This window comes from Narcine bancroftii, chromosome 12 (assembly GCF_036971445.1).
Source record: "Narcine bancroftii isolate sNarBan1 chromosome 12, sNarBan1.hap1, whole genome shotgun sequence".
NCBI lineage: Eukaryota > Metazoa > Chordata > Chondrichthyes > Torpediniformes > Narcinidae > Narcine > Narcine bancroftii.
The window spans coordinates 84,064,769-84,077,983 of record NC_091480.1 but is presented as its reverse complement, the minus strand read 5'-3'; the positions used below and the strand labels follow the sequence as shown (position 1 = coordinate 84,077,983).

Sequence of the window (13,215 nt, the reverse complement as noted above, 5' to 3'; positions counted from 1 at the left end):
TGAAATCATTTCATGTCAGTACGAGAAATATCACGATTCCAATCCTCCTGAAATCATTTCATGTCAGTACGAGAAATATCAGGATTCCAATCCTCCTGAAATCATTTCATGTCAGTACGAGAAATATCAGGATTCCAATCCTCCTGAAATCATTTCATGTCAGTACGAGAAATATCACGATTCCAATCCTCCTGAAATCATTTCATGTCAGAACGAGAAATATCAGGATTCCAATCCTCCTGAAATCATTTCATGTCAGTACGAGAAATATCACGATTCCAATCCTCCTGAAATCATTTCATGTCAGTCCGATGGGAGATCAGACATTGCGATGCAAAGCAAAACTTGTTCAACTTTTATTCCGTTAGCGGAAGTCTGCCGATCAGACCCAGAAAAAGGACGTTTCGGAGATACCGAGACAAGGTCGTGCTGCAGAAACCCAGCAAGCCAGACCTGACCTGGAACTCGAGTTGATGTCTGGGTCCTTATCGTCGCCGCCTCGAAACGTTGACTGGCCATTTCTACCTCCAGCAATTCTTTCTTGGCACCAGATTCCAACATCTGGAGTAAAACACGATTGAAGTAATCTCACAGTCTCTTCCTCGAGGTTTGAGCAAAATGTAGGGCGGCACCCGAGCGCCGAGCTGGATTTTCCTCAAGCCTGGAAGGTTTACGCATCTTTAGCTCTGCTGAATAGAGTGCACTGTGTGGCCCGCTGTTTCTCCAGCACATCTGCTGCTGCTGGACAGCTCTCCTTGAGGGGTTATTCTCGGGCTTGACCTAGACAGGGATTGACAGTACCTTGCTGCCACGTCTGAAGACATCTCACGGTCAACTGAATACGTTGAACGTCCTGTTACTGCTGTAATGCCGGAGGCATTCAATTGTCCACTTTGCGGGGGTAAGTTCAAGTCGACGGGAGACTCCCATTTGCACAGGTATCGGGAAAGGGATACCAAGGTCATCAATAGGCTTGGCCGCACGCCGAAATCCAAAGAAAGTAAAGTTCTGGGTCTCACTGGGTGGAACCAACAATGCCAACTTCCCAAAAGGGAACGTGTCACCACAGATGTGGTCCAGTGAAACGAGATGGGTTGAATGCTCACTCGTGGTTGAATGCCAGTTTAAGAGAGGGTGCCGTCGAAAGTTAACTATCGGCTCGTTAGCTCAACGTTTGCAGTTGGGAAAACGCTTGAAGCCATCATTGTGGAAGATATAGCCAGATCCTTGGATAGAGATTGTTCCAACTGGATTCACGAAGGCCAGGTCAAGTTGGACAAATTTACCAGAATTCTTTGAGGATATGAGTGCAGTGCACGGAGGGGAACCGGTGATGTTAGATTTCCAGAAGGCAAAAGCTTATTTATAAATGAATAAAGATACATGGAGTTGGAAATAATGTATTAACACAGATAAAGGATTGGTTCCAGTGGTTCTCAACCTTTTTCCTTCCATTTACATTAAGTTTTGATTAATCTGGGCAGTAAAAGTTTGAAAACCACTGTTTGTACCCAATTGACTCGTTATGTGCATCGTTTCATAACTTCAAAGGAAATGGGTCAATGACAATTTTCTCAAGCACAATATTTCAGTAAAAATTGAGTCTAGAGCAGTGATTCTCAACCTTCCCTTCCCATTCACATACCACCTTAAGCAATCCCTTACTAATCACAGAGCATAGGGAATACTTAAAAGTGGTAAGTGAGTAGAGAGAAAAAGGTTGAGAACCTCTGGACCAAGAGAATGCAGAGAGTTGGGATAAATGGATGCTTGTCTGGTTGGGCAATCAGTGGTGAGTGGAGTGGCACAAGGGCCAAAGATGGGCCCACTACTGTTCACAACATACATTGATTTAGAAGAGGGGAGCAAGTTCAGGGCATCCGTGTCTGCCCACGACTACACTGAGTGATAAAGCAAATTGTGCAGAGGATGGGGAGAGCCTGCAGAGAGATATAGATAGGTTCAGTGAGTACGTATGGGTCTGGCAGGAGTACAGTATTGGTAAATGCAAAGTAATTTGGAAGGAAAAATAGAAGATCCATTTATTAGTGAAACAGCGAAAGATTGCAGCATATTGTGGAGCAGGGGGACATGGAACTGCTTGCACATGAATCACAAATGTTTGGTTTGTCGGTGCAACAGACGATCAAGGCGGCAAATGGACTGTTGGCCTTCATTAATAGAGGGATGGAATTTAAAGAGTTGTGGGGTTCTGCTACAACTAGACAGGGTACAGATGAGGCCGCATCCGGAGTCCCAGTCTTCTTACTTAAGGAAGGATGTATTGGAGGTGGTGCACCAGGTCGATTCCAGAGACAGTTGGATCAGCCTATGACAAGAGATTGAATCACCTCGAAATATACTCACTGGAGTTCAGAAGAATGAAAATTTGATTTTATAGATTTTAAAGAAAAAAAAATCAAAAGGATAGATTAGATTGAAGCAGGAAAATTGTTTCCATGTGGAGGCAAGAATAGGGGAAATAACCTCGATTTGGGGGAGTAAATTTTAGACAGATCGATGAACGACCTTCCTCTGCATAGTCAATCTGAAATTCTCTGTTCAAGAATGCAGCAGAGGTTAACCTCATTGAAGGAATTTAAGTCAGACAGATTTTTGCATAGTAGGGTGTGATAGTACAGATCTATCACCAATGTATATAGTGTATATAGTTACTGTATCTAGACTGTGCTGAGAGCTAAGCCACGCCTACTGTCTGGGCCTTAAAGGGTTGTGTCCCTAGCCAGGTCGGATCATTCCGGACTGGTCGGCCACCTGACTTTTGCTAATAAAAGCCTTGGTTTGGATCAACAAGTCTTTGGTTCTTTCGACGAGCTCTACAATTTTATTAGCAAAAAGAATTTTTTTTGAAAGGTATGGAGCGTTTAACTCGGCCAGAAAAACTTGATATCGACCCACAGTTAGCTACAGCCTTCAAAGCCTTTAACTTCTGGCTGCTGAACTTTGAAAACTTCCTGAGATTCATTGAGGTGGAGGAGGATAACCAACGTCTAACAGCATTGCTGTCTATGGTGTCCTTGAGAGTCTACGAGAACATCCAGGATGAGACCACTTACACTGCAGCCATAAAGGTACTGAAAGAACTGTATAATCAACCGGTGAACAGAGTTCATGCCCGGCTCGTGCTTGCGTCGAGGAAACAACAGCTCGGCGAGTCCACCAGGGCATATTTACAAGTATTAAAGGCGTTGGGCAAGGACTGTAACTGTGTGGACAAAACTGCTGCCGAGATCACAAATGATCTCATCCGGGATGCCTATGTGGCCGGGCTCCGATCGAATGAAGTGAGGCTGCGCTTGCTCGAGCAAGGGGTAGAAAAACTAGAGGACGTGGCCCGGATTGCAATCACAATGGAGGATGCAGCCTTAAAGTCCACCGAGCTCTCTAGGGACTGGACCCCTCATTCTGATGTGAGTAGAGTGCCCTTCTTCCCTACCACCCCCCGAGATGACTGATCATAGGGGAACTATGGCTATGGAGAAAAGGCAGGTAGGTGGAGCAACCATGATCTAATTGATAGATTGAGCAGGCGCCACAGGCCAGATGGCCTCCCTCGGCTCCAGTTTCTTATGTTTTTATTTCCTTAATCTCAGATTTCAAGAGTAGTTGTGTGTACATCAACCTTCTGCTAATTCAGCCCCAAATACATGAAACTGAACTGATCTGTTTCCACTTTCTGTGTGCCCAAACCGTCGCTCAACTTTGCCCCTGCTCTCAGCTCCCTTGTGTCTTTATGACCTCCAAACTTGGTTTTCTCTACTCTCTATATAGTATATAATTATACATTTTATATATAAAAATCACAAAAAATACAGGTGGTGGAACCTTAAATGCAAAGTTGGAGGAACTCAGCAAGATCAGGTAGCAGCCATGGATAGAAATCTTTCAGACCAGGACCTTATATTGAGACCTGAAGAAGGGGATCCAACCTGAATCACTGACTGTTTATTTCTATATGTGGACGCTGCCTGAACCAGTTTCTCCAGCATATCTTAACCTGTCTTTCACAAATTTGCCATCTAAAACAATGTGGCCATCAATTGACCAATACTTAGTCCACTTATGCAACACCTCATAAACATGTCCCACCCTGAACATAGTTTTGTCCCTTATTAATCTGATATAACAAATAAACAAAAGGCACAGTAAATATTTTAACATTCATTCAACTATTTTTGACTTACATTTTTTTCTTTTGTATGGAACAAACTGTAAAACAAATCACTTAAGAATTTTAAACAATAAAATTAAAGCCAATAAATACTCCACATCTGCCTGGGTTTTTTCATGTGGTGTCTGTGTTAAGATGCTAAATCTTTGCTCCACATTAACTGTGAAGGACTAGCACGTGAGGGTCATTGAAACAGCTAGTGTTCAAAACCATATTCAATCAGTCGCACTGAATTGATGATCCATCTTGTAGCTCGAGACTCCCAGCACCACACAGCCTGTTTTCAGTTAATACCACCCACCCTATCTTCTATCAATAAATGGTTAGGAGTATTAGGCTGTTGCATTGATGATCTTCTCCAGAACCACCAATAGCCAAGTTATGGCAGTGCAGTTACAACATTGGCCTCTATCAGTCAATGTGGAAAATTCCCCAGGTATGCCCTATAACAATAAGATGGACAACTCCAATCAAACTAATTAGCACCTGATGACCCAAACATCATCCATATTTTTTGAAGGAGGACATCTCAGATGATCTGACGTGGAAGACCTTATCCTGGGAATAGATGCGACGGAGATGGAGGAATGTGAGAAAGGAATGGAATCCTGACAGAGCGTGAAGAGGTGTACTTGAGGTATCTCGACGACACCTCTTCACACTCCCACAGCTACCTTGACAAGGTCTTCCATGCCAGATCATCAGAGATGACCTCAAAAATTGTGGTTTCCCCTCAACTCGGCCCTCACCCACATATCCTCCATAACCCGCACATCTGCCCTGGCTCCCTCTGCTCCCATGGTCAACTAGGACAGATTCCTCTTGTCCTTACCTACCACCCTACTAGTCTCTACATTCAACTCTGCCACTTATTACATGATCCCACCATCAAACACACCCCTCTGTCTTCTTCAGGGATTGCTCAATCTGTGACTATCTCAGCCACTCCTCCCTTCCTACCAATCACCCCATGGCACCAATCCCTGTGACCACAGGAAGTGCTGCTCTTGTGGGGGGGGGGGGGGGCGGGGGTCCACACCTCCCCCCATACCACCATTTGGGGCTCCAAAGTCCTGCCAAAGGGAACAACACTTTACTTGTGTATCTGGAGGGGCCATCTATTGCATCAAGAGTTCCTTTTGTGGCCTCCTCTTCATTGGAGACTGGGCGCAGACTTTGTTGAGCACCTCAGGTCTGTCCGGCGCCACATTGTGCATTTCCCAGTGGCCTTCCATTTCAATTCCCAAGACAACATGTCTTTCCATGGTCTCATGCACTACCGGGCTGAGACTACCTGCAAGTTGGAAGAACACCACCTCATATTCTGTTTGGGCCCCCTCCAAAAGGTAGCACAGTTGGCATAGCAGCGTAACTCATTTACTGCGCCAGTGATTGGGACGGGACCGGGGTTATATATAACCCCATGTTGTCTGGAAAGTTTGTCCATTCTCCCTGTGTCTGTGTGGCTTTTCTCTGGGGGCTCTGGTTTCCTCCCACTGTTCAAAAATGTACCAGGGGGGTGGATAATTGGGGGTGCACTGAGGGGACAGCATGGACTTGTGGGCCAAAATGGACTGTTACTGTGCTGTATGTTTAAATAAACAGTATAACATTAACATCGACTTCTCCGGTTACCATTAGCCTCCCTCTTGCTCCACTATCCCTATTTCTCATTTTCTCCAGGTCTGCATTCACAGAGCCACTTCCTCCACCAATCAATTCTCAACTTTCCACTCCTGTCCTCCTATGTCCAATGATCACCTTTTGTCTGTGCTCCTCCCCCTGCCCTTTCTTCCTGTATTCCCCACCCTTTTAATTCAGGCACCTGCCTGCTTTTCACTCATACCTTGAAGGGATCCAGCCCGAAACATTGGTTTATACGTCTTGACCTCCTGTGGATGCTGTGAGACCTGCAGAGTTCCTCCAACATGCGATTTTCTTGCCATCAGTGTTGCCTCGAGCAACTCAGCTGATCCGTGCCATTATGTAATTTCGTTGTCACAGAAAGAGACGCACGCAACTTCCCAGAAATTCTGGGGAACCAAAAATTTGCTAGAGAAATCAATGGCTTAGTGAGCTGATAAATCCACAGCCTGACAATCTGCATTCTGGATTCCAAGAGCAGGAGCACTGGAAATAGTGGAAGCGTTGATTGGCATGGTTAGTTTAAACCAATTACCTTAACACCAGCAGGACAGAAAATGCTAGTCAATTATAAAGGATGCAATAACAGGACACTTCAAAAAATATCAGAGATCAGAGAACATCAGCATGGATTCATGAAGGGGAAATTTATATTTGACCATCCTTCTTGGTCCATGGAATAGATATAGAAGAATTTGTGAATATTTGACCATAGATCATTAGTGAAATAAAGAATATGGGATAAAAAATAATGACATGGATTAAAAACGATAGTAAAAACACAGAAATGCTGGAGGAACTCTGCAGTCTTTATCATAGGAGGTAAAGATTCATAACCAACGTTTTGAATCTGAGCCCTTCTTCAAGGTACGAGTAAGAAGCAGGGAGGTGCCTGAATTAAAAGAATGGAGAGGAGGGAAGAAAGGCCAGGGGAAGGAACACAGAGCAACAGACGCCTGGCTGCTTTTTTAATACACCAGTGGTTCACAACCTTTTTTCCCCACTCACATACCACTTCCCTCTGCATTAGGTGTTCTGTGATTAGTAAGGGATTAGTTAAGATGGTATGTGGCTGGAAAGAAAAAGGTTGAAAACCACTGTTTTAATCATACCTCATTGATTCATTATGTGCAAAGTTTCATAACGCCAAAGGAAATGGGCCAATTAATTTTTCTCAAGCAAAATATTTCAGTAACAATTGGGTCTAGAGCAGTGATTCTCAACCTTCCCACTCACATACCACCCTAAGCAATCCCTTAACAATCACAGAGCACCGATGGCAATGGGAATACTTAAAGTGATATGTGAGTGGAAAGAAAAAGGTTAAGAACTACTCACTTTTACCTTTAAGGGCTCAGGCCTAAAACGTCATTAATATATCTTTACCTTCTATGGACAATGTGAGGCCGGCTGAGTTACTCCAGCATTTCTATGTGTTTTTACTACAATCACTGCGTCAGCAGACTTCAGTCTTTCACCAGATTGAAAATGATTTAATGGAGATGAAGTGAGACAGGAATGGGAATGTGGTATTGAGATAGATGATCAGCTATTACCATATTGAGTGGTGGGACAAGCTCAAAGGGCTGAAAAGCCTACTGCTAGGTTTCCAAATTATAGCCACCCAACCTTTGAACCCACTAAAATAAACTGAAACAGCTGCAAAGGCAAAACATAGTGTTTTCATGAAAACCAACATCCTCCCACACTGTTCACAATATTAGCTTCCCTCCCTATAGGGGGAATACATATTTCTGGAATGATGCAAAACTAAGCACTTTAGAATGGCCACACACAAATCAGATTTGCAGGTCAAAGTTGACCATCGACTGCACAAATTGTAGTTTTTGCTCTTGGAAAAGTAATGGAAAATAGGATTCATTAAAGAGACGTTTTTCTTAATTCAGTTGGGTGTTCAAGGTCCAAATATTTATTTAAAATTTGCTGCTCTGCACTGAACACCATATTCCAATTATTCTTCAGACATTTTGACACTACACTAAATCAGTCTTAGTTGTGCAACAGAGCAGAAGTTCCAAGCAAGGATGCAGAACATGAGGTCCTGTTACCCAGAGAGGCACATTTCAACATTAACTGCATTGACTTCTGACTGCTGTGGTCAGAAGCACTGGCTCATATTTACAAAAGGGGCAACAATAGTGTACAAGGGATTTTTGATGAAAGTACCCGGTCCTGAAAATCTCAGATTAAAAATTATTGTTGCAAGCAACCTACGTATCACACTGTTCAAACTAAATCACTACAGCAGACAACTATAACAAAGCCTTTTGCTGCTGTTAATATGGCATCAACTACATGGTAATGATTTGCAAGTGTCAGAACTAAAAATTTGCTCAGAATGGACACAGGTAAATTCCATTTGAGCCTCTCAGCTTCTCAAACAAAATATGATCAGATCATATGCAGATCACCTCAAATTTTAACCACTTTGTTTGCACCTAGAGATTTTTATATTTCTTTGAGAAATCAGAGAATAAGTTACTAACAAATAAGTATGGCAGCTTCTGCCATACTTCATTGGTTTTGGATATCCAGTTAATGCAAGGGCAAGCATGAGAGTAAGATGTAGAAGAGCAAATTAAACGAGCCAAAATTAGATGCATAAAACTAAGGGGTAGTGTTATTTTTAATTAAGATTAAAAACATTGGAGATACCTGCATTATTGGGCAGGATCTAAAGAAGTAAAATAAACATTTCTGGTGAAAGGGCGTAGTAAAAACACAATGCTGGAGAAACTCAGCTGGTCAAACAGTGTACTTTATAGACCAGAGAGAAAGATATATAACCAAAATTTCAGGCTTAAAGTACACTGAACGGCCGAGTTTCTCCAGCATTATGTTTTCATTTCATCCAGTGTCTGCAAACTTTTGTATTTTACTTTTCGTGAAAGGCCATCAACGTAAAAGGCTAATTCTGGTTTTCCTTCTCCTGAACCTTTCCAACATTTTCTCCTCTCAATTCACCCTTCCAGAACCTGTAGTTATTTGCTTTTATACTCTTAGAGAAAGCTTCCTTTCAGAAAAATCTGGTTCATATTAATTGGTTTTATAAACACAATATATAAACTGGCACAATAACACCATTATATCATTCCACATTAAAGCATTTTTGTTGTCTTTAATGTTATCTCTTCTGTAACACTTATGTAAACAGATTTTTATATAAAAACACTTACTGGATAGTATCATTATACGCAGACCTCAAAACAAATTCTCTAGGAAGCAAGTTTTATTTGTTTTAAATGTGGTTTTATAGTTGTCACATTTTGAAGGTTGGGCTCAATAGAAATTTTTATGTCTTGCAAATTTCTCTCCCTCCCCACTCACCCCTTCCATAATCAAACCACTGACTCGTGAGCACAACATCCACAAATCCTGGAGGGGGAAAAAGTGATCGGACGGTTCCTGGCAAAGTGCAGAGATGGAATTTAAAACCGGGTGGAAGTTGGGGGGGGGGGGGGGGTTAACTTCACAAGGGAAGCTGAAAGCAGAGAAACTAATGCTCAGTATTCTAATTCAGGGTTAATTAGAACAATCACAGAGGTACGTAATTTGCGTTGAATTTGTAACTTCACTTGGCCCCATTATGGAGGCACACGCTACGCATGCAGCACAACTTTTCGTTTTAAAAGAACCTTTTCAAATAACTTCCTTCTGAAAGAAACTGTGTGTGCAGGTGATTAGGACAGGGAAAAGGAACAAATGATATATAAAATACGGTGCAATAATTCCTCTTTTTTATATATAATATGCTGCCTGCATTCATGTGACTTGTGTTTTGTGAGTTTCTCCCTGGACAGAAAAGTTGTACATGAATAACCATTCAGAATTTACAGGATATTTTGTACATCAGCTTTTGTGAATCAGAGCTTTTAATGGATGTTAAAAATACGACTTTTTGAAATAAAACCTGCTTTTAAACAGAATTCATTTCTAAGATCACTAATACTGTATATTACATAGAGATTCTGTAGATCAAAATGGGAAGAGTCCTGAGGATTTAAAAAAAAACCTCTTAAACATCACAAAAATAAAAGAATGGAAATTCTTATCAGTTACTTCACAAAAATGCAACCAACCCTGCGCTTCACTTTCCACCAAATTCTTTCTACGGCAGCAAGACCAATCTCACGCAACAAGCCAAGGCAATCATGGTCTTATATTTGGGTTTACCAATGTCAGATTCCATTTTACGTGGCATGCCTGTTAATACAGTGCATCTGCATTGCTGTTCCTGGGTCGTTTGATTTTTTCAATGTTTTTGAGGATCATGTCATGTAACGTTACCTGTTGGGGGAAAAATGTGAGGCTGTAAATTTTATAACTTCTACTCTTCCCCGGAAATGCATGAATAGCAAGTCGATCGATCTCTCTTCATTCACATGGATTCAAATAAAAGATGGGCTGAAGATCTATCAACAAAATTTTGGACAATTACAAATCAGTGGCTTTGAAGCCAAAAGGATTTAGCTTTCATACATGTAGCTACCCGTGAAGGAACTGAATAAGTCGTGCAACAGAAGATTTTTTTTTCTATTTTAGGTCAAGGAATAGAATTGAATCAATGAAAAATTTAGATTTGATTCCCAATGATAACTTATTGCTGAACTTGGACATCAAGTAAGCCACCTCCATAAAGAAACTCATGCTGGGAAGACAGAATTCTTTTAAGTGAGCCTTTATAATGAGTTCCCAAAATGAGCAATGGTCTGAGAATCCATCTTTTTTTTCCTGATAAAAGATAGGGCATCACCTGGGACCTCAATGCCACAAAGGAACTGCACCATAATTATCACAATACTGTTAAAACACCAACGACCTGGTTCAAATCCAGTTCCGCCCGTAAGAAGTTTGTTCGTTCTCCCTGTGTCTATGTGCGTTGCTTCCGGGTGCTCCAGTTTCCTCCCACCCTTCAAAAAAACGTACAGGGGTTGTAGGTCAATTGCGCAACATGGGCTCATGAGCCTGAAGGGCCTGTTATGTCTAAATTTAAATTAATTAAATTATATCAATTAATGGCAAAACAATCCAGAGATTTACAAGGTCCAAGGAACATGGTAATTTCCACTAGAAGTCAGCACAAGAACTAAGGGCTTCTCACTGTACATCATCCCCAGAATTCTGCACTGGAAATTGTTTTACATCACTTTGTTTTGGAGAGTAAATGAACCATAACTCTTTTTGAAGCTTTTTATATCTAGGGTTTATTTAAACAAATATAACATGCACAAGTTCTGAAGCTCCAATTTGGATCAATTATGAATGGTGATGCAAGGGAACTTCATAAGTACACTGCTCTGCAGCTAATCAAAGTGATGTTCCGGTGCTTACGCTACACTCTGATACCAGCAGATTTGATCAAATCCAGAAACTTAAATGATCCATGTGTGATAGGACTTAAGTTTAGGATCACAGTACATAATTATCCTTCGTTTTATAACAATAGCCATAACTTCCAAGCCAAGTAGCACCTTGAAAGGAATGGATTGGAAAGTTGAATTCAAAAGTTTTCAAACCTTGTGGTTTGGAGTTGTAAGGTTGCAAGGAACATTTTCATTTTTGATAAAATATAATAAAATTTGGCAAAATAAAAGAATTTCCAACCAAGACAAGGAAATGCAGTGTTTTTGTTTATGCAATTTGGACTGCAAATTCTTCTTGTGGTATGCAAAGGATTTATTAAAATCCACAAAGCTTAGCATATGTTGATCCTCTCCAAAGTGTCAAGGCATAAATGCTGCATCGTTAAGAAACGCATGAGCCATCAAAGGAAACTGTTTCTTTTTCTTGCTGAGCCATTACTTTTATTGGTTTTTGCAATAATTTGAATAACCATCAGAAACCAATTTAGAAGAAACCCAATAGTTTTTAATCAATCGAGAAGGACTGCAGAGGTAGGCTCAGTGAGAATCCCGGCAACTTGTCTATGTTTTATTTAGACATGTAGCACAGCAACTTCACAGCATGTGTTGGGTTTAAAGAGTCCTCTCCCCTCAACAACTCCCCCCACCAATCACAGGAGGAGGGTTATTACTCATAGATTATGGAATAAAGAACAGAATCTTTGGGTTGCCAAGTGTAATTTGTATTATGCCCTATTGTCGTTTTTTTATAAATAGGAGCATGAGTAGGTCAACCAGCCCATTGTTTGCTCCGCCATTCAATGAGATCATGGCTGATTTGATGATTATCTCACCTCTACCTACCTGCATTTTCCCCATATCCTGTAAATCCCCAAAAGTCTAAGCAATCTTGTCTTAAATATATTCACTTAGGTAGCCTCCATTGCTTCAATGGGAAACAAATTCCATAGATTCACCAGCCTCTGGGAAAAGCAGTTTCTCTTTGTCTCGGTCCTAAATCTACTTCCCTGGATCTTGAAGCTATGTGCCCGAATTCTAGTCTCTCCCACCAATGGAAACAACCAACCTACCTCTATCGTATTTTATAATTAGCCCATGTGAATTTTTGATTCTGTAATTTGTACCACCCATATGAATTTATCATTTGTACCACTCCCAATCGCTTTATAATCTGCCCATGGTATAACAGGAAACATGCTAAAGTGGGTAGAGCATTGGCTGAAAGCAGAGTGTTGGAATACAGGGATCATATTCTGGTTGGCTGCCAGTTGCTAGTGGTTTTTTGCAGGGGTCAGTGTTGGTGCAGGTTATTGTATATTAATGATTTGGATTATGGAATGAATGGTGCTGTGAATGGCCAAATTGCAGAGAAGTGGCAAATGAAATACAAGGTCAGAAAGTGCACGGTCGTGCAGTTTGGTCGATAAACAATAAAAGGACAGACTATTTTCTAAATGGGGAGAAAATTGAAACTATCTAGATGCAAAAAGACCTGGGAGATTTTGTGCTGGAAAAACCTGAAGGTAAACTTGCATGTTGACATGGTAGTGAAGAAGTCAAATGCAATTCTGGCATTCATTTCAAGGGGAAGAGAAAACAAGAGCAGGGTTGTGATGCTGAGGCTTTATAAAGCACTAGTGAGACCACACTTGAAGTATTGTGAGCAGTTTTGAAAGGATGTGCTGATATTGGAGAGGGTTCAGAGGAAGTTTCACAAGGAAGATTATCAGGAATTAAAGGGTTATAATACAAGGAGCGCTTGACAGCTCTTGGCCTGTACTCATTAGAATTTAGGAGAATGGTGGTGGGGGGGGGGGGGGGGAGGGGGAACTCATTGAAACATTTCAAATGTTGAAAGGCATGGACAGAGTAGATGTAGAAAGGTTGTTTCCCATAGTAGGAGAATCTAGGACAAGAGGACACAATTTCATGATTGAAGGGTATCCGCTTAGAAGAGACGCATAGGAATTTCTTCAGCCAGAAGGTGGTAAATCT

The 13,215-nt window shown here is 41.4% G+C and overlaps 1 protein-coding gene across 3 annotated transcripts in view; it reads right to left on the bottom strand.

The window, feature by feature from the left end:
- Positions 1 to 8,948: 8,948 nt before the first annotated feature.
- The window catches only part of psme3 (proteasome activator subunit 3), a 42,422-nt gene continuing 38,155 nt past the window's right edge, over positions 8,949 to 13,215 (bottom strand). For 2 of the 3 annotated variants that reach the window (XM_069907295.1, XM_069907298.1), the window contains 2 exons: positions 10,674 to 10,767; positions 8,949 to 10,144 (listed from right to left, as the gene is read on the bottom strand). In XM_069907295.1, the coding sequence (XP_069763396.1) occupies positions 10,131 to 10,144; positions 10,674 to 10,767 (108 nt within the window). In that variant the 3' untranslated portion in view covers positions 8,949 to 10,130. The remainder of the gene's footprint in view (positions 10,145 to 10,673; positions 10,768 to 13,215) is intronic. The other variant, XM_069907296.1, reaches the window with a different exon arrangement.